Here is a 20,642-nt window from a genome sequence, read left to right on the forward strand (position 1 = left end):
AATACACTACATCTACCGGTTCACGTTTATTAACCCCTTCAAAAAAATGAAGCAGATTTGGGTAAATCCATGTTGACTGTGTTCCATTAAACCATGTCTTACTACATGCTCTACGATTTTGATCTTTAGAATAGTTTCCACTATTTTTCCCAGCACTGAAGTCAGGCTCACTGGTCTATAGTTACCCAGATCACCCCTATAGCCCTTTTTAAATATCGGAGTTACATTGGCCACCCTCCAGTCTTCAGGTACAATGGATGATTTTAATGATAGGTTACAAATTTTAACTAATAGATCAGAAATTTCATTAAGAACATAAGAACATACTGGGTCAGACCAAGGGTCCATCAAGCCCAGCATCCTGTTTCCAACAGTGGCCAATCCAGGCCATAAGAACCTGGCAAGTACCCAAAAACTAAGTCTATTCCATGTAACCATTACTAATGGCAGTGGCTATTCTCTTAAGTGAACTTAATAGCAGGTAATGGACTTCTCCTCCAAGAACTTATCCAATCCTTTTTTAAACACAGCTATACTAACTGCACTAACCACATTCTCTGGCAACAAATTCCAGAGTTTAATTGTGCGTTGAGTAAAAAAGAACTTTCTCCGATTAGTTTTAAATGTGCCCCATGCTAACTTCATGGAGTGCCCCCTAGTCTTTCTACCATCCGAAAGAGTAAATAACCGATTCACATCTACCCGTTCTAGACCTCTCATGATTTTAAACACCTCTATCATATCCCCCCTCAGTCGTCTCTTCTCCAAGCTGAAAAGTCCTAACCTCTTTAGTCTTTCCTCATAGGGGAGTTGTTCCATTCCCCTTATCATTTTGGTAGCCCTTCTCTGTACCTTCTCCATCGCAATTATATCTTTTTTGAGATGCGGCGACCAGAATTGTACACGGTATTCAAGGTGTGGTCTCACCATGGAGCGATACAGAGGCATTATGACATTTTCTGTTTTATTCACCATTACTTTTCTAATAATTCCCAACATTCTGTTTGCTTTTTTGACTGCCGCAGCACACTGCACCGAGATCTCTTTCTTGGGTTGTAGCACCTAATATGGAACCCAACATTGTGTAATTATAGCATGGGTTATTTTTCCCTATATGCATCACCTTGCACTTATCCACATTAAATTTCATCTGCCATTTTTTAGTTCCTTCAGTACCCTAGGATGCATTGCATCTGGTCCAGGTGATTTGCCACTCTTTAGTTTGTCATTCTGGCCTACTACATCTTCCAGGTTCACAGTGATTTGGTTCAGTTCATCTGACTCATCACCCTTGAAAACCATCTCCAGAACTGGTATCTCCCCAAAATCCTAATTAGTAAACACGGAAGCAAAGAATTAATTTAGTCTCTCTGCAATGGCCTTATCTTCCCTAAGAGCCCCTTTAACCCCTCTGTCATCTAACGGTCCAACCGACTCCCTCACAGGTTTCTTGCTTCAGATATTTTTAAAAAAATTTTATTATGAGTTTTTGCCTCTATGGCCAAATTCTCTCTTTGCCTGTCTTATCAATGTTTTACACTTAACTTGACAATGCTTATGTTTTATCCTATTTTCTTCAGATGGATCCTTCTTCCAATTTTTGAGGGATGTTTTTAGGATAAAATAGCCTCTTTCACCTCACCTTTTAACCATGACTGTAATCATTTTGCCTTCCTTCCACCTTTCTTACGGGCAGATTTTAAAAGCCCTGCTGGCGTAAATCCGCCCGGATTTACGCGAGCAGGGCCTTGCGCGCCGGCGCGCCTATTTTGCATAGGCCGCTGGCGCGCGCAGAGCCCCACAACGCGAGTAGGTCCCGGGGTTTTCTGAAGGGGGCGTGTCGGTGGAGCGGGGCTGAACGACGTGGCGTTTCGGGGGCGTGGCTTTGCCCTCCGGAACCGCCCCCGGGTCGGGTCTCGTCGCGCCAGCAGCCCGCTGACGCGCGTGGATTTACGTCTCCCTCCGGGAAGCGTAAATCCATGGATAAAGGTAGGGGGGGGGGGTTTAGATAGGGCTGGGGGGGTGGGTTGGGGAGGGGAAGGTGAGGGGATGGTGAAAGAAAGTTCCCTCCGAGGCTGCTCCGATTTCGGAGCGGCCTCGGAGGGAACGGAGGCAGGCTGCGCGGCTCGGCGCGCGCCGGCTGCCCAAAATCGGCAGCCTTGCGCGCGCCGATCCAGGATTTTATAAGATACGCACGTATCTTATAAAATCCAGCGTACTTTTGTTTGCGCCTGGTGCGCCAACAAAAGTACGCGAACGAGCTTTTTTAAAAAATCTACCCCAAAATGCGTGGAATACATCTGGACTGCGCCTCTAGGATTGTATTTTTAAACGATGTCCATGCCTGTTGAACATTTAACTTTTGCAGCTGCACCTTTCAGTTTTTTTCTAACTATTCTCGTTTTATCAAAGTTTCCCTTTTGAAAGTTTAGTGTTAGAGCTGTAGATTTACTTATTGTCCCCCTTCCAGTTATTAGTTTAAATTTGATCATGTTATGATCACTGTTGCCAAGTGGCCCCACCACCGTTACCTCTCTCACCAAATCCTGCATTCCGCTAAGAATTAAATCTAAAATAGCTCCCTCTCTTGTTGGTTCCTGAACCAATTGCTCCATGAAGCAGTCATTTATTACATCCATGAACTTTGTCTCTAGCAAGTCCTGACCCTCATCAGTTATAGAATAAATGACCACTTATTAGGAATAGAAATATACAGAAAAGTGAACTGGAAACGCCAAGAAGCTAGAACTCTGCGAGCTGGAGTAGAATGAGAAACGCATTTCCTCTTGTACTGCACAAAATACAGAGAGAGAAGAGCTGCACCTTCCCCAAAGATGACAGAAAAATAGGTTCACACAAAATGAGCAGGAAAAACACCATATAATCCTGGAGGGGATGGAGAACAGCAGTTGTAGCAATTGTATTGTCACCAGTGGAGAAGCATAATCTGAGTGAGAGAATACTAATCACCAGAATCCAGAAGTTGCCCTTGTACTTTGTAAATTTATTTACTGTTAGTACTAAATATATTTTCCACTACCTTCTTGTATTAATTATAATTACTGGTACTTTGGTAATGCAAATACAAATCGTTATGCCAATGAAGCTTCTTGAATCAGAATCTGACAGACACTTCTGAGATTTATTAGTGTTCACATCTGTGTGTATGTATGTAATAATATGTACATACAGGACCACACTCACTCGCAACCACCCTGAACATAGAAATAACTCCAAGACAATGAGTTGGGAAAACAAAGGCCGCAGCTTTATTCATAAATGGTCCGAGCCCTGAAACAACAATCATTTATTATTATTATGGGATCTCAACATTTCCTCCCCCCGTCTATCCGCCACTCCGGCAGGATAGCCTTCACCAGCCACCCGGCTCGAATAATTGGCACTCACTCCAAGTTCAGGCCTCCTTTGTCCTCCGACAAGGAGCCAACCTGAGTGGACCCCCGCCTCCGCCTGCCAAGGGTCTGGCCTCCGCAGTCCCCGCCTCCTTCCAGCAAGGGACCACACCCTGACAACAGCCCAGTTGTCAACCATCTCATGCCTAATGTTGAAATCCCTTTACCATCAACCATCGTTTTAACTCTGCTGGCTCGGACCAAGCGCCACAGACACAGGCATCCTATGCCCTGTGACCCCCCAAAGATGCGGCCCTGTCTACTTTCGGAAATAATACCTCCAGCACCTCCTGAATGGAATTTAAGAACAGGTCAGTACCCAGGAAAGACAAGTGAACTCCATCGGAGCCAAATAGCCCCGTACTCTTACCCCAGGACCATTCATGGCGGACATGCCGCCCCCCCAAGCGAGCCAACCAGGAACCAATCTGCTGGTTCGCTTTGGACCTGCTACGTTTCCACATCACATTTTCCCATTCAGTCGGTCTAGCAATTATATCCGACCAACACAGGATGGTGGTAGGCAATAGGATTGAAACAGTCATCAAGTCCTTCCGGACAATGCTGATGAATTGCCTACCAGCCATCCGTCCCCAGTCATTTCCCCCCAGATGAATCACCACAACACGAGGCGGTCTGAGACGTGTGCATTCCTTCTTCACATACGGAACCAACTCGTCCCATCGCATGCCTCTCCGCCCCATCCAATGCACTCGCACCCCTCTGTTCTGCAGATCCAAATGGGGACCATAAGGTCGACCCTGCGCATGCTTATGAGCCCAATGAATATATGAATGTCCAATGATCCACACCGACATATCAGCGGACACTGCACCTAAGAGAAACAACAATTAGTCGCTTTTCTTTGACATCCCCCCGTCCGGGCGGATATAACTTTTATATGCACTGGACCTCCACCGTCCAATCCTCTGTATCACCCCTCTGGACAATCCCGCCCCCGCTGCAGAGGTTGCCGCTCCAATTCGAAACGAGTGTGTCCCGAATTGCCTCCCATCCAATCCTATCTGGACCAGCGCCCGACGAAGTACCGCTTTAAATTGGTACCTGGTCAACGGACTTAGATTCTCGTGTATCAAGAATGGATACGCCTCCCCAGGCCGCGCCCGACAGTACTGAATCGCATTTGCCACCGGGCAGGTATCCAATCCTGGCACAGCAGTCAGCACCACCGACGACCCGCGACCTTGCTGATCTGTCTTAGAACGTGGTATACCCAGTACCACAGATCGATTTGTCACAATGACATTCCTGGCCAATAGTCCCAGGCAATCCTTGCTACTGACCGATCGCGCCACTAATTCGCTTATCCTGAAGGCACCGAAAAAAGCGAAAACAAAAGCCAAACGAAATAGCAGTATTTCGTAATTGGACGAGCACACCTCTCCTACAGCTCCCCATAACCGAAGCAAAATATCATGCGTGATGGGCAAACGATAATCCGATCGTTGCCCCACTTCTCGATGCCAACCTGCTAACAACCTTCGTACTATAAAACGCCCCGAAGGAAAACCCCAGCCATGAACACGCCAATTGCTGACTCACCGACGATCTCGCATAACTATGTAACCTAGCTTGTTCAATAAAACGCACCAAAGCAACGTCAGAAATGGGACCCCCACGCCAACCCAGAGACGACAAAAATGCGGTCACTCTTCGAGCTCCGTTAACGTAACCTGTCCATGTCGACGTTGCTAATGAAGCTCGCAGCATATTCCAGGCTTCAGGGCACCAAATTTCCAAAGGGAAGATGGAACCGGCGTTCCATAAGGCTCCGCCTCCGGCGCTAATTCTCGAAATGTATCCCACTTGAAACGAGAAAGAGAGTCGGCCACACCATTAGAAACCCCCGACACGTGCCGGGCCCATATAGTAACATTCAAGGACATACAATATAAGATCAAAGCCCGCAACAACTCCGATACTCGAATACATTTAGCTGATCTTTTATTGATAACCTCGACCACCCCCATATTGTCGCACCAAAAGACGACTCTCTTTCCCCGTAACCGCGCACCCCAAACATGCACCGCTACCCACAATTGGGAACAACTCCAAGAATGTGATATTACTTGTCACCCCCTCTTCAACCCAAGCACACGGCCATCTCGCCGCGCACCAGGACCCTTGAAAATAGGCACCAAAACCCGTAGCCCCTGCCGCGTCGGTAAACAACTCCAGATCGTGATTAGACGACAGATCAGATTGCCAAAATTCCACACCATTGAAACCAACTAAAAATGTATCCCAAATTTGCAAATCATCCCGCATTCCTTTGGACACCCGAATTCGATGATGACGCTTCCTAACGCCTGACATGGCATGTGACAATCTCCTCAGGAATACCCGACCCATAGGAATTACCCGGCACGCAAAATTAAGGCTGCCCACTAAAGATTGCAATTCCCGCAAGGTCAGTTTATGCCTGCCTACTGCATCCCGCACCAAACTCCGCAGCCGCTCCACCTTCACTACCGGCAACCGCGAAACCATTTCCACTGAGTCTAACTCAATTCCTAGGAACGTCAATTTCGTGCAGGGTCCTTCCGTCTTGCCCTCTGACAAAGGAATACCAAATTCCCGCGCCACCTCTTGGAAAATGCCCAACACATGTTCGCACTCCTCCGAGTCGGCCCCTCCCACACACAGGAAATCGTCCAAATAATGCACCATCTTATTCGACCTAGCTCTTATCTGAACCACCCAGTGCACAAAGGAACTAAAAGCTTCGAAATAAGCACAAGCTATAGAACAACCCATAGGCAAGCACTTATCAAAATAGTATCCATGCTGAAAACGAAATCCCAGCAAATGAAAACTATCAGGATGTATAGGCAGCAAACGAAAAGCCGACTCTATATCCGCTTTCGCCATCAAAGCATTTGGACCACAACTTCTCACTGCCCGAACTGCTGAATCAAACGAGGCATAACGCACTGTACATAACTCTCGAGGAATCCCGTCGTTTACTGACTTACCCTCGGGAAAAGACAGATTATGTATCAGCCTAAATTTTCCTGCCTCTCTCTTGGGAATAACAGCCAATGGTGATAACACCAAATTTGGAAACGGTGCCTCCGGGAACGGACCCGCGATCCTACCTAGGACTAGCTCCTCACTCAATTTTTTCTGAACTACTCCCACCAACCTGCGTACGGACGGACAATTGCTCCCCCCCCCCCCCCCACAACCCCCTCCCCCGCGTAAGGAATGCGAAAGCCTCCTGTAAAACCTTGAAGAAGCAGTTCCGCCGCCACGTGGTTTGGATACAATCTTAACCAAGACGACATCACTGCAATACGAACCGGCGTCCTCGCTAATTCAAATCCCTGGTTTGTTCCCACCCTTGACCAGTTGGGTCGCAGGGGAACCTTCACCTTGCCTTTTGAGGCACCGCAAGGCAGGGTGGGCTGCTCCGCAGTTGGAACAGGCGTGCCTGAATTTGCAATCAGGAAAGTTGCAATTGGAGCGATTAAATCGCCAACAGATGTCACTACGCACCGCCCCTCCCTTCCCCGTCCCTCCACTTGGGAACTCTTTCCGAAAGGACCGATTCAAATTTGCCCCCGATACCAAACCCTGACCCCCCACCCGACGCCTTGGAGGCCATCTGGGTTAACCACAGGCCTACATCCTGCGTGCCCCAAGTAATAAATTTATTTTCCTCCATCCTGTCACGGAACCTCTCGTCATAGTTCAACCATGACCACCCTTCATAAGTTTTGCTAGCTGCCAGAATGGAATCTGCGTAAGCTAACAGAGACCCGTACTGAGATGGATCCTTTTTCCCCACTACACTAGCTAACCGCAGGAATGCTCTCATCCAATTATGCATGTTTCTTGCAACTTTTTGTTGTACCCCCGGAAAGCGGTCACTCTTACTTTTCTTCTTCTTTTCCTTACGCCTCCCCCGCCTACCTTCCAACAACTGGAAAATATCTATGAATTGCCTCCGCCAAATACGCTTGCGAATGGATTTTGGCACCTCTTCCCATAGTTCAGTTAAAGCCACTAACGCTGGGGCACCTCGAACAGTAGCACCCCCCACCATCTCACCTTTCTTTGGCGCCCCCTCCTCAGAGGAACTAGAGGACGATGAAGAAGAAGAGGAAGAATCAGAAGAGCTAGAGCGGGCCCTCTTCCGCTTCCTCTTAGCCTTCCCTGATCTAGCTGACCCCTTTTTTCCACTACTTTCATTGTCATCTTCTTTTCTCTTCAACCCTTCAACTAATTGCCCCGTACCCGTCCTCCGCTCCCCTCTATCCTCACTAGCACCGGAACCCCTGAGCTGTTGAGCATCCCCCCCGCCTTTCTTAGGAAAAATTACCCACTCACCAGCCGGATCAGAATCCCCCACCATCGTGTCTGCCAGCATCATCCTTTCACGCTGCCCAGATAGAGCATCCCTCGGTGCCACACTCCTCCATGCTTCCTGCCCCGAAGGACCCGGCAATTCTCCGTCATCCTCCGTCAACTCCACCTGAGAAGACAGCGCACCAGAAGGGGAAAAAAGCCCAGCACCAGCCAACACGCTCCGCGCTCCCGTCACACCCTGCCTCTCCGTCCCCCTACGGTTCTGCGGCTGAAATTCCTTCCCACAGCCTGCCCTGGCAACGCTCCCCCCGCCCAGACTCAATACGTCACTAGAGAGGGAGCCGCCGGGGGCCCGCTGCCTTTCACCCCTCTGAAGGGTCCTAAAACTCTCCTGTCTCACGCTCACCGCACTTCCCCTATTAAATGCCCTCCATCCAGAGTCCCAGGTGCCGACATCCTCCAGCGCGGAGAGCGTTTGCCGATCCCGGCCCATCCCCCTCCTGACTGATCCATGCCCCCCACTGACCGAGCCGACTCCCCTAAAGCCCTTCGAAACGCCTCCGTCTATCTCCCTTTCGGACCCTCCGCTAGCCCTCCCCCCTCGTGAAGCCCCTCTGCCCGAGAAAACACCCTGCCGGTCTTCCAATCTCTCATCCCCCCTTCCCGAAGGCACCCTCACAGTCTCTTTCCCAACTCCTCTGGCCACCCCCACGGAAGCTGACCAAATAGCAGCACCATCCCCGCTCGGCCCATCCCCCCTGCCTGCCTCCGAAAATGGTCCCCGCGCTCGGTCGCAACTCACGACCCCTCTCCGCAGTCCTCCCCGCCCTATCCCTCTAGGCCGGATAATTCGAATGGACCGCCCCCGTTCCGCCCGTTCTAAATCCCCCGCTGTTTCATTAATCGGAAGGACGTCAAGGCTCCTGCCTCTTCCTATGACCCTCCCTCCGGCACTTCCCATAACCACGCCGCCGAGGCCGCCTCCACCCCCGCCCAGCTCTCTGCTCACCCAGTCGCCACTGCCTTCCCCTTCGAACTCCGCCTCCTCGCCAGTGCCGGGCACCCAGGCCGCCGCCTCCGATTCCAACTCCGCCGCCATTTCGCTGCCGCGCTCCCGCTCAGCCTGCTCCCACGATCTTGCCATGACACAGCCTTCGCACGCCGATCTCTGCACGCCTCGCGTGGAAATACAGCCCTCTCCGACTCAAATTCAACGCAATCAAGCAACGCCAAATTGTCCCGCTTAAGCCAAATTGTCCCGCTTATCCCGCCGCCGAACCACTAACTACTATCACCACGTAAAGTCCCTCCAAATTCAAAATTGTTTTCCCCCAATCAGATGCCACCCGCTCACCCCCAGCCAATCAACAGCTGCCACACAATACCTTCCGATCTACGCTACCTTCCCTCGTACTCGGCACCCCCCCCCCCTCGAACGGACCTCTACGCCACCCGCGCTCATTAACTCTCTTCCTTCCCCCTTTCTCCCTTTCCAAACCACCCCTCCCCCCCCCCCCCCCCCCCCCCCCCCCCCCCACGCTCGACGAGTGTGCCTTAGTCACATTATATGGTCTCCGCGGACACAAGGTCCACTTCGACCGTCAATATATTTATATGTGTGTGTGTGTGTATCCTTATCTTCCTCCAGATTTAATATCCTCCTTCTCTTTGAATAGAGAGAAAATTGTTTAGTGCTGGGGAGCTAACTCTGATTGCTTTCTAAAGTTTGAATTTCTTCCAAAAAGGTTTTTGGTAACAGAGAAAATTGGAATAGTGCTTGTGGTTTGTTTTTTTTTCCCCCTGCCTGTCTTGTTCTGGATTAAACTATTGAAGGAGGGGGTGAGTTGTGTGGAGTGCATCATTCACCAATTCCTCCTATGGCCACACAGACACACGTTTGCAGTCTTAAGTAAAATGGTTTATTCTGAAACCACCATGCTCCTCTCAGCAAATTTTTCATTGTAGCCACAGCACAGGTTTCAACATATTGCAGCTAGTGGCCATAGCATGAACTCAGTATATAATGTAAGAACACCCCCACCTCCTTCTGCATATCTCTGTGGAAAGCAGTCCTGAAGTTATATTTTGGTATGCTTTCCCTATATCTTGTTAATTGAAGAGATTACATCCTTTTTACTAAGATGATATTTATTTCCAGCTGAGACGTGAGAAGATTGACCTTGAAAATACATTAGAACAAGAACAAGAAGCTCTGGTGAACCGTCTCTGGAAGCGGATGGATAAACTGGAAGCGGAGAAAAGGTTAGCTTTGAACATCTTTATTGGTGGTGTTGATACAGTATTTCAGGAATTATAGCATTATTAAAGCAACTCCTTTTGTATATCCATTTGACTTATACTCCTTAAGTCCAAATTTTAAAAGCCCGGCACGCGCAAAAACCGGGGGATACATGCGTGGCTGGGCCATGTGCATGCCAAGCGCTTTTTAAAAACAGCCCGACCCCGCACATATTCCCGGTACTCACGGGGCAGTGCTGGGCTCCTTGAAAGGGGCAGTCTGGGGGGGTGGGGTAGGAGCCGACTGAGAGGGCAGCCATTAGGCCCTGACCCGGGGAAGCACATGCTGGCAGCCGGCCGGCACACGGAACTTACTTCATCTATTCAGATGAAGTAAGTTCCAAAAAAAAAAAATGAGAGGGGAAAAGGGAGGCAGAGTAGGAAAGGGGATAGGAAAATTTCCTATCCTTAACTGGAGTGGACTGGACTGGGAGGGAACTGGTGTAGGCCCGATGGTGTCACCACGTGTATTTTTTTTAAAAACCCCCCTTCCCCCCTTGCATGCGCAAGATGCCATCTGCCTGCACATGCACGCACCGATCTAAAAGTCAGGCATGCATGTGCGTGCAGGAACCTCATTTTATAACATGCGTACGCCAATGCACGCATGTTATAAAATTGCTACATCCATGCGCATGCATACACGTTTTAAAATTTACCCCTTAGGTTACCCAATATGCTACTAATTTCAACATTTTTCCCCATTCTCTTTTTTATAACAATCTGTTTGCATGTTTGCGAGCTAAACACTTTAGCTCGCAAACTCGAACTGCAGAAAGCAAACTTACATCTGAACTGAGACTATTGGAATATAGAATCATATAAAATGAATTTACATATATATCCAATTCATAAAGGATTGTCTCGCAGATTTTCTTTTAATACCAGTAGGCACAATGAATAGGAGATAGCTTGAAAGGATATTTGTATATAGGTCTTCAGAAGAATGGGTACTTTTACCAGATTTGTACTAAAATTTTTTCCTCTTTAAAAAGGGGGGGAAAAGTCACCTGAAAAATTAAGTACTCTTTAGAATTGTATTTCAAATATTAGTCTCAGCTTTGGCACATGGTCAGTTTAGCAGGGATCAGAATTTCAATCACATTAATATCTATCTTGTGACATTAGTTCTAGCTTTAGTTTATTCTTTGTTGCTATTGAAAAGTCACATTGCAACACTCAGGTCATGCATGGTCCTTAGCCTGTGTAACATAGATTTTAAAGTGTCCATTTTCTAAAATTATCTAGGTCTATGACTTGTCATAACTCAAATGGTGGGGCATTACCAGGCAGGGATGAAATCAAAACCACAATACTTGATATGTCATCGCCTTTGTCAGCTTCCAATATTTTCCTCAGCAAGGACAGGTGTACTTGAGTAGATCTAGTATACTTTGAAAAGGAAAAAGAAGCAGGAAAAACAGGATACACGGGAAGCATAATTTTGTTCATTTCTGGATCTTGTAAAGCATGTTGGGCAGTTCTGCTAAATTCAGAAGTAAAAAAAACAAAAAAAATCCAGTAAAGAGTGTCTCAGCTACTATTCATTCTGCTGCATATACAGATTGACTTGACACACAGGCCAGAAAGGGCCTACAGTAATGATATTGATAAATAACGAGCATGTTTCTGGTTGGTGGATAATTTAGACATTAGGAAAATCTCCTTTTCACGTTACCTAAAATCTCATTCATTATTGCTGTGAGTCTGATATGGAATCTTAGACTTTATGCCTCTTTTGCAAACATAAAGCAGAGTGATAGGGATGATTGTTGATCCAAAGTTTGCCTCAGAAAAAGCGGAGGTTTTGCAGCCTTCATACTGAAGTGCATCAGTTTTCTGGTAGAATCGGAAACATTTTTGCTAAATGAGTGGGGATTTTCAATTAAAGCAATGAAACTCACATTAAGAGACTGTATGGACTGAACATTTGTAAGACTCAAGTGACAAAAGATTGAAGTTTCCTGTAGGTTTAAATTCTCTTGCAGCTTTCAAACTTGCTATATCAACTGAGTTTATGTACTGTCGTAGTGTATGCTTTCTTGTGCATGCTGTATATTAGGAAGGATTAGATGGGATCATGAATCACTTTGAAATGACTAGAAGATGTAGAGAATCATTGAGATGACCTGTCAAGAGTATAGGAGATCTAGTTGTGCTTGCCAGCTGGAGTTCCTAATAAGCACCCTACAGTCTGCTTTGTGACACAGTCATAAGAGAGAATTATTAGGTTGCTGTTCTGTCAATGATAGAGGATCCCTGGCAATAAAGAGGATCATGTGGCACACACAAGTGGGTGACAATCTGATGGTGCCAATTTTGAATAAAGCTCACCCAAAGCCCAGGGAAAAAAAACAAAAAACTAAAGGGCTTACATAGGCAGTTCCGCACAGCCACTTCTTCATAAGCCGCCTCATTTTTTTTTTGTCCACTCATGTTACCAGAATTTCCTAGCGTGTAGCAGATGGACTCAGGACCAATGGGGTATAGTGTACTCCTGCTAGCAGTTGGAGACTGATCAGATTTCAATTTGATGTCAGCCCCTAGTACATATACCCCTGCAGGAAGTGCAGCTCTTCAGTATTTTCCGTCTCCATGGCAGTTAGGGACTATCTGCATGCTCTCAAGCGTTAGATCAAATTTAAAGAAGAAAACCCAAAATTGAAAGAAGAAAACCTACCTGAAGACGAGCCCCACTCTCCTGCGGTGATACCCTCGGGTCCCTCCCCCAGTTGAGATTCCCGAAGTGATTTCCGTGGTCCCTCGGAGGTGAGCCTCGGTACGGCGGCCTAATCACGGCGAGGACCTGGCCCCCGATCCTTCGGGCGCTGCTGAGAGGCAGCGGGTGCACCCTCGAGCGTGGCGGTGAAGGGATTTGCCCTCTCCCCCCGCAGCCGGAGACCGCCCGGGACGAAACTGGGAAGCACCGAAGACAAGGTAAGGTAAAAATCTTCTACTCGAATCCGGTCTCCGAGGGTCGAGGACGAGCACAGGTCACCAACCGGGACCAGTGCCACCGGGTTGATCTGCCCTAGCAGGGCCAGGCCCCAGCTATTCCAAGAGTCTGCTCACGTGGAGACTCTCCAAGGGGGTCGCCATATTGCCCACGTGCTAGCCGTCGCCATCTTGGCCTACTCGCTGCGCCATTCGCCTCCAAGCGCACATCTCCGAGCCAGGCGCACAAAGTACTTGTGCGCATAGACTTACGTGCGCATAAATCCTTGCGCGCATAACTTGCACGCACATAGCCGAGCGCATATCTACGGCACAGCCGCGCGCACAACTTACACGCCTGATACTTCACTTTCGATGCATATCCAGCATAGCTCTCTGCTTCAACGGCAGGGGAGAAGAAAAAAAACTGATACCTCACGCATATCCAGCATAGCTCCCTGCTTCAACGGCAGGGGAGAAGATAAACAACCAATAAGGGCTGTATAACATAATCTGGGTAAAACAAATAAGCATGGGTGTAGCTTGCTTATTGCGGCGGTTACTACCCCTACTACCTCTAACTAATCAAGCTAGATATTTCACTTGGATGCAGCTCCATCACCGCTCTCTACATTAATGGCGGGGGTGGAAGGGAATTAGAACCAAGAGCTAAGAGAAACAGATAAGTATGGGAGAAGAAATGAGGGAAGCTTGCTGGGCAGACTGGATGGGCCATTTGGTCTTCTTCTGCCGTCATTTCTATGTTTCTATGTATGTTTCTATAATCTAAGCGCACCGGAGCGCATAAGATTTACGTGCCGACAACCATGGCACCCCCAGGAACAGAAATTAAAGCGCAAGGCCTCTGCCCAGCATGCCACATCAGAGCTGCACAAAGCGAGGAGGCCGACGCCCTGTGCATGCAGTGCGAGGAGGCCCTGGGAGATCCAGCTCAGGGCCGAGTTCCAGTTCCTCAGGGGGCACCCCGGACCTAGCCGGGGGACCCCCCCCACAAACGGGGACCCCCAAGGAACCAGCACCCCTCGGCTTTGATCCAGCATCCATATCATGGGTGGAGTTTTTCAAGGGGATTCACGCCTTTGTTCAAATGCAAACTGAACCTCTGGCTGTCCAGCCCATGCTCCACCAGAGGACCCACATGCTCCAGGCCCCTCAAGACCTAGGCACAGCCTCCCATTACCCAGAAGCCCCACCTTCGGGGACTCTGATACCTCTGAGGAAGAAGCCGAACCCCCTAGAAGAAGGGGAGCTCCCCCCGGGGACAGAGCCTCACCGAACCATGAGACGCTTCTTCACAAAGAACGAGCTCCCGGACCTGGTCAATCAATGTCTGATGGAGCTCGCTATCCCGGGCCCAGGTACTTCGGGGGAACCGAAACCGAACCCCCTGCTGGAGGGTCTTCGACAGACTTCTCGCCATTTCCCTCTGTTACAAGCAGCACAACAGCTGATTGACCTGGAATGGAATGCTCCGGAGTCCGCATTCAAAGGGGGACGAGCCTTGGCAGCCCTGTACCCCCTGGACCCAGCAACCAAAGATCTTCTTGCATGCCCAAGAGTGGATGTTATGGTCTGCGCGGTCTCTAGGCGCACCACTATCCCAGTGGAGGGAGGAGCTGCGCTCAAAGATGCACATGACCGACTTCTGGAGTCCATCCTCAAACAATCATTTGACGTTGCCGCTATGTCTCTATAAATTGCGGCCTGCTGTACAGTGGTGACACATGCCTACCTATCACAAACCAGGAACACCCCGGGAGAAGACGTGGAACCAGCGGTATCATTCCTAGCGGACGCTGCCTCTGACCTAGTGCGCACAGCGGCCAGAGGGAGTGTCCTCTGCGGTGGCTGCCAGGAGACAACTCTGGCTCCGAAGCTGGTTGGCCGACGCATCTTCCAAAATGCGCCTCACAAGGATGCCCTTCAAAGGATCCCTCCTGTTCGGCAGCGAACTAGAGAAACTGGCCGACAAATGGGGCGAGTCCCCATTGCTGCGACTGCCGGAAGATAAGACAAGAGAAATCAGCGTCCCTTCCCCAGGTCCTCCAGGGGCAGAAGTTCGCAGCGCTTCAATCCTTACAGGAACAACTATGAAGCGCCCCGCCCTACGGGCAGGAACCAGTCGTTTCGGACCAAGCACAACAAGAGGGGAGCCAGCTCGGGTACAGGCCCCAACCGCACCACACAATGAGATTCAGCCAACCCATCCAAGGGAAGAAGCCATAGGGGGCAGATTAGCCCTATTCTACCACAGATGGGTCGAGATAACCTCTGACAAGTGGGTCCTAGCCATCATTTGGGAGGGGTACTACCTGGATTTCCTACGAACCCCTCCGGACAAGTACGTGGAGTCCCCCTGCCATGACCCCTCCAAGAGAGCAGCAGTGGAAGCTAACCTGTCCAGGCTACTGGCCCTCGAGGCCATAACCCAAGTACCTCCACAGGAAATAAATACTGGTCATTATTCAATTTATTTTATCGTTCCCAAGAAAGAGGGAACATTCAGGCCCATCCTGGATATCAAGTCGGTCAACCTCCACCTCAGGATCCCTCGCTTCCGCATGGAAATCCTTCGATCCGTTATAAGGGCGATACAACCAGGAGAGTTTCTCACATCCGTGGATCTTTCGGAGGCCTATCTGCACATCCCCATTCATCAGGAACATCAGCGCTACCTACGCTTCAAAGTCCTGAACCATCACTACCAGTTCCGGGCACTACCCTTCGGGTTAGCCACAGCACCCCGGATGTTCACCAAGGTAATAGTGGTGGTGGCGGCAACACTGAGGAAGGAAGGAATCCTTGTTCACCCCTACCTGGACGATTGGCTGATCAGAGCAAAGTCACTGGAGGAAAGCTGCCAAGCAACCAGCAGAGTCATAACTCTACTGGAAAGCCTAGGATGGGTAGTCAACACAAACAAAAGTTCCCTACAGCCCTCACAGTCGCTGGAATACCTAGGAGTCCGATTCGACACCAAAGAGGACAAGGTCAGCCTGATCCCCACAAGGAGATCAAAATTGTGGAACCGGCTACAAACCTTGCTGGATGATCCTCGTCCCACAGCATGGGATTACCTGCAAGTCCTCGGGCTGATGGCATCCACACTGGAAGTTATGCCATGGGCACGAGCCCGCATGAGACCCCTACAGCGCTCACTCCTATCACGGTGGAGCCCACGGTCCCAGAACTACACCGTACGTCTATCACTCCCAGGCAGAGTTAGGACCCAGCTACGGTGGTGGCTGCAGGCCAGCCACATGAGCCGGGGATCAAAACTGTCCTCCCCAACCTGGACTCTACTCACCACAGATGCCAGTCTACGAGGATGGGGAGCACATTGCGAGGAGCTAACCGCCCAAGGGCAGTGGAACGCAGAAGAGGCGGGATGGACCATCAACCGCCTAGAAGCGCGAGCAGTCAGACTAGCCTGCATTGCGGTTCGAGCAAAGCGGTCAGAGTAATGTCTGACAACGCCACAACAGTGGCCTACATCAACCGGCAGGGGGGAACCAGAAGCCAACAGGTGTCCCTAGAAATAGACCCCCTGATGGCGTGGGCGGAAGCAAACCTCCAGGAGATCTCTGCCGTCCACATCGCCGGGAAAGACAACATCACGGCAGACTTCCTCAGCAGGGAAAGTCTAGACCCAGGAGAATGGAGGCTGTCACCCACAGCCTTCAAGATAATAGTGGATCGGTGGGGGACACCGGACATGGACCTTCTGGCAAACAGATCCAACGCCCAAGTATCCAGATACTTCAGCCTCAGGCGGGAACCGCAGTCCCAAGGGATCGATGCCCTGGTACAGCCCTGGCCCCCGGGGACTCTATACGCCTTCCCGCCGTGGCCCCTACTGGGCGCAGTCATTCACAAGATACACCTACACAAGGGACTGGTTCTTCTGGTGGCTCCGGACTGGCCAAGAAGACCCTGGTACGCAGACATGAGGAGACTGCTGGCAGGGAACCCCCTACCCCTGCCCCCACACAGGGACCTGCTACAACAAGGTCCGATCCTCCACGAGGACCCAGCTCAATTCTCTCTTACGGTCTGGCCATTGAGAGGGCTCGCCTGAGAGAGAGCGGGTACTCAGGGGCGGTAATCGACACCCTCCTCCGAGCACACAAGTTCTCCACATCACTAACGTACATAAGGATCTGGAGAGTATTTGAAGCCTGGTGTGAAGACCACAACATCAAACCATGCTCATTCACAGTTCCCGTGATCCTGGAATTCTTACAATACGGACTACAGAAGGGCCTGTCCCTCAACTCCATCAAGGTTGCCCTGTCATGCTACGGCTCCAAGAGCGAGAGCGACAGCATAGCCTCTCACCCGGACATGTCACGCTTCCTGAAAGGAGTCAAACACATTCGCCCACCACTAAAGTGGCCGGTATCTCTGTGGAATCTCAATCTCGTTTTGGACTTCCTAGCGGGAACTGCCTTCAGACCCCTACGAGGCCTGTCCCTTCGCCTGTTAACCTTGAAGTCGGTGTTTTTGCTGGCGGTATGTTCAGCCCGCCGCATATCGGAACTACAAGCACTGTCCTGCCATGAGCTGTTCCTCAGGCTCACCCTGGGGTCCATCCAACTACGTACGGTCCCCTCCTTCCTCCCCAAAGTGGTCTCACACTTCCACCTTAACCAGACCATCTTGCTACCATCGACGGATGGCCGGAAGAATTCGGAAGAAGCCCGTAGTCTCCGCCACCTCAACATCGGCAGACTCCTATCCAGATACCTGGAAATGTCCGAACCCGTACGAAAAACGGACCACCTTTTCATCCTTCACAGCGGAAAGAGACAAGGGGAAGCGGCCTCGCGGGCAACCATCGCCCGCTGGATCAAGGAAGTCATCAAGGCGGCCTACGTAGAAGCTGGCAAGCCACCACCTCTACAGGTCAAGGCCCATTCTACCAGAGCCCTGGCAGTATCATGGGCAGAAATTAGAATGCTGTCACCTACCGAGATCTGCAGGGTGGCTACATAGTCCTCCATCCATACCTTCTCCAGATTCTACCGTCTGGATGTTCAGGCTCGGGAGGACACAGCATTTGCAAGGGCAATACTAAGTGGGTCACAGGCAGGCTCCCACCCGGATCGGGAGTAGCTTTTATACATCCCATTGGTCCTGAGTCCATCTGCTACACGCTAGGAAATGGAGAAATTACTTACCTGATAATTTCGTTTTCCTTAGTGTAGACAGATAGACTCAGCATCCCACCCTTGGCTGCCGTCACGCAGGGCCTTCAAATGTTCAAGGGTAAGCCATGTTTTTCATTTACCTAGGGCATCCACCCTGCCGGGTGTCGACGCTTTCCGGTTGAGTACACTGGCGGTCTCCAGCTATAGTCAATCAAACAGTTCATGTTAATCAAGTTTAACGTTTAACCAAGTTATGAAGTTATCCAAGTTAACCAAATTAAGTTAATCAATCGGTCAGTCACACATATATCCACAATGCTTTTCGAGGAGAATACTGAAGAGCTGCACTTCCTGCAGGGGTATATGTACTAGGGGCTGACATCAGATTGAAATCTGATCCGTCTCCAACTGCTAGCAGGAGTACACTATACCCCATTGGTCCTGAGTCCATCTGTCTACACTAAGGAAAATGAAATTATCAGGTAAGTAATTTCTCCAATGTAAGGTTTTCTTTTTCTAGTTTTTTATTTCTGTGATATTTATCACAGCATTTATTTTGCTGCAGTCCTCTTCAGTTGTCACATTAGACTTGCTTTGTAAGCTTTCTGACTTTTTAACAGGTCGATGCATTATTGGTGCGCGGAAAACAGGTGCTTATGATTGAGTGCCTGCTCTCCTAATGCGCGCCAATCAACCTCTCCGGGGTGCCCGATTTAAATCGGCTGCCACAGTAAAAAAAAAAAAAAAAAAAAAAAAAAAAAAAAGAGGTGCTAGGGGAAATTGTGCACCCCTAGCACCTCCCCTGCAGCAGGTGCCCAGGAGAGAGAGGTGGCTGACAGTGGGCTAGGAAATTGGTCGCTCAGTTTTACAAGTGTCTGTTTTCCTAACCTGTGCACAAACACGGGTTAGGAAAATGGACACTCGTTAATTTAGTATCCCTTTTCATAATCTGACCATGGCACACCATTTAAAAAAACATTTTTTTAAATGTTCTCCTTTTTGTTCTTCCGACTTAATATCACCACGATATTACTTCGGAGGAAATACAGAAAAACTGTATTTTCTGCTTTTCTGTACACTTTTTTGGCTGCTCAAAAATTAATGGGTGCTCCAGGGCAGGCGTTAATTTTGGAGAGTAAAAATGTCGGGTGCGCAGTTTTGTTTTGTTTTTTTTGCATCGGAGGAGAAAAGCTAATAGTCTCATCAACAAGAATTTACATGAGTGCTATTAGCTTTGTGGGGGGCTGGGCTCAAGTTTTGGATGCGCTAATCCCCTTATAGCATAAGAGGCTGTGGACGAGTGTCCAAAATGTATGTCCAACCATGGTGCGTGCATTTCTACTCATGTCCATCTTTTTGAAACCATTGAGCTTTAGTAACTCATGTCTGCCTAAATTTTTGTAAACATTTAATTTGATTTCAACTCTGCAGTTTTTTTCTCTTGGTGCCATAGAATAAGAGGAGCAGCTTCAAGAGGTATTCCACATTTAATTGATATCTGTAATGGACTATCATAAGGATTGCACAAGTTAGGTCTTCCCAAATCTGTCCTAGTTCCCCAGAACTAGTTGGTTTTTCAGAATATTCACAGTGAATATGCATAAAATTTGCATAAACTGGGTGTCAAATGGAAGCAGATTTATTTCATAAAAACATAGGATTTGCCAGACTGGGTCAGACCAAAGGTCCATCAAGCTCAGTATCCTCTTTCCAACAGTGGTCCTAAGAGCATCACTTTGCATTGTCCACATTAAATGTCATCTGCCATTTATATGCCCATCTCACAAAGTCCTCTGCACTTTCTTGCAATCCTCTTGTGATTGAACAACTTTGAATAATTTTGTGTCATAAGCAAATTTGATCACCTCACTTGTTTCCATTTCCAAGTCATTTCTATATAGATATCTTTATATTATAAAGCAGTGGTCCCAGAGCAGATTCCTGGGTTACTCCACTGTTCAATTTTCTCCATTGAAAAACTTAAGCTTTTATCCATAAGAACATAACATAAGATATGGCATACTGGGTCAGAACAAGGGGCCTCCAAGCCCAGTATCCTGTTTCCAACAGTGGTCAATCCAAGTCGCAAGTACCTAGAAATTACCCAAACATTAACTAGATCTCAAGATACTATTCCTTATTGATTAATAGCAGTTTATGGATTTTTCCTCAAGGAATTTATCCAAACCTTCTTTAAACCTAGTTTCACTAACTGCCTTAACCACATCGTCTGGCAATGAATTCCAGAGCTTAACTATGCACTGACTGAAAAATAATTTTCTTTGATTTTGTTTTAAATGAGCTACTTCATAACTTCAAGGAGAGCCTTCTAGTCCTTCTATTATCTGAGAGAGTAAATGACTGATTTACATTAACCTGTTCAAGTCCTTTCATGATTTTGTAGACCTCCATCATATCCCACCTCAGTCATCTCTTCTCCAAACGGAATAGCCTTAACCTCTTACGCCTTTCCTCATAGGGGAGCCGTTCCATG

General features: G+C 48.8%; 1 protein-coding gene across 2 annotated transcripts in view; it reads left to right on the plus strand.

Annotated features, from left to right (window-relative positions):
• Positions 1-20,642, plus strand: part of CCDC6 (coiled-coil domain containing 6) — a 351,904-nt gene that overhangs the window by 179,298 nt on the left and 151,964 nt on the right. For both annotated transcript variants that reach the window (XM_029609756.1, XM_029609757.1), the window contains exon 4: positions 9,904-10,007. In XM_029609756.1, the coding sequence (XP_029465616.1) occupies positions 9,904-10,007 (104 nt within the window). The remainder of the gene's footprint in view (positions 1-9,903; positions 10,008-20,642) is intronic.

The sequence above is a fragment of the Rhinatrema bivittatum genome, chromosome 7 (genome assembly GCF_901001135.1).
Source record: "Rhinatrema bivittatum chromosome 7, aRhiBiv1.1, whole genome shotgun sequence".
In the NCBI taxonomy this organism is placed as follows: Eukaryota; Metazoa; Chordata; class Amphibia; order Gymnophiona; family Rhinatrematidae; genus Rhinatrema; species Rhinatrema bivittatum.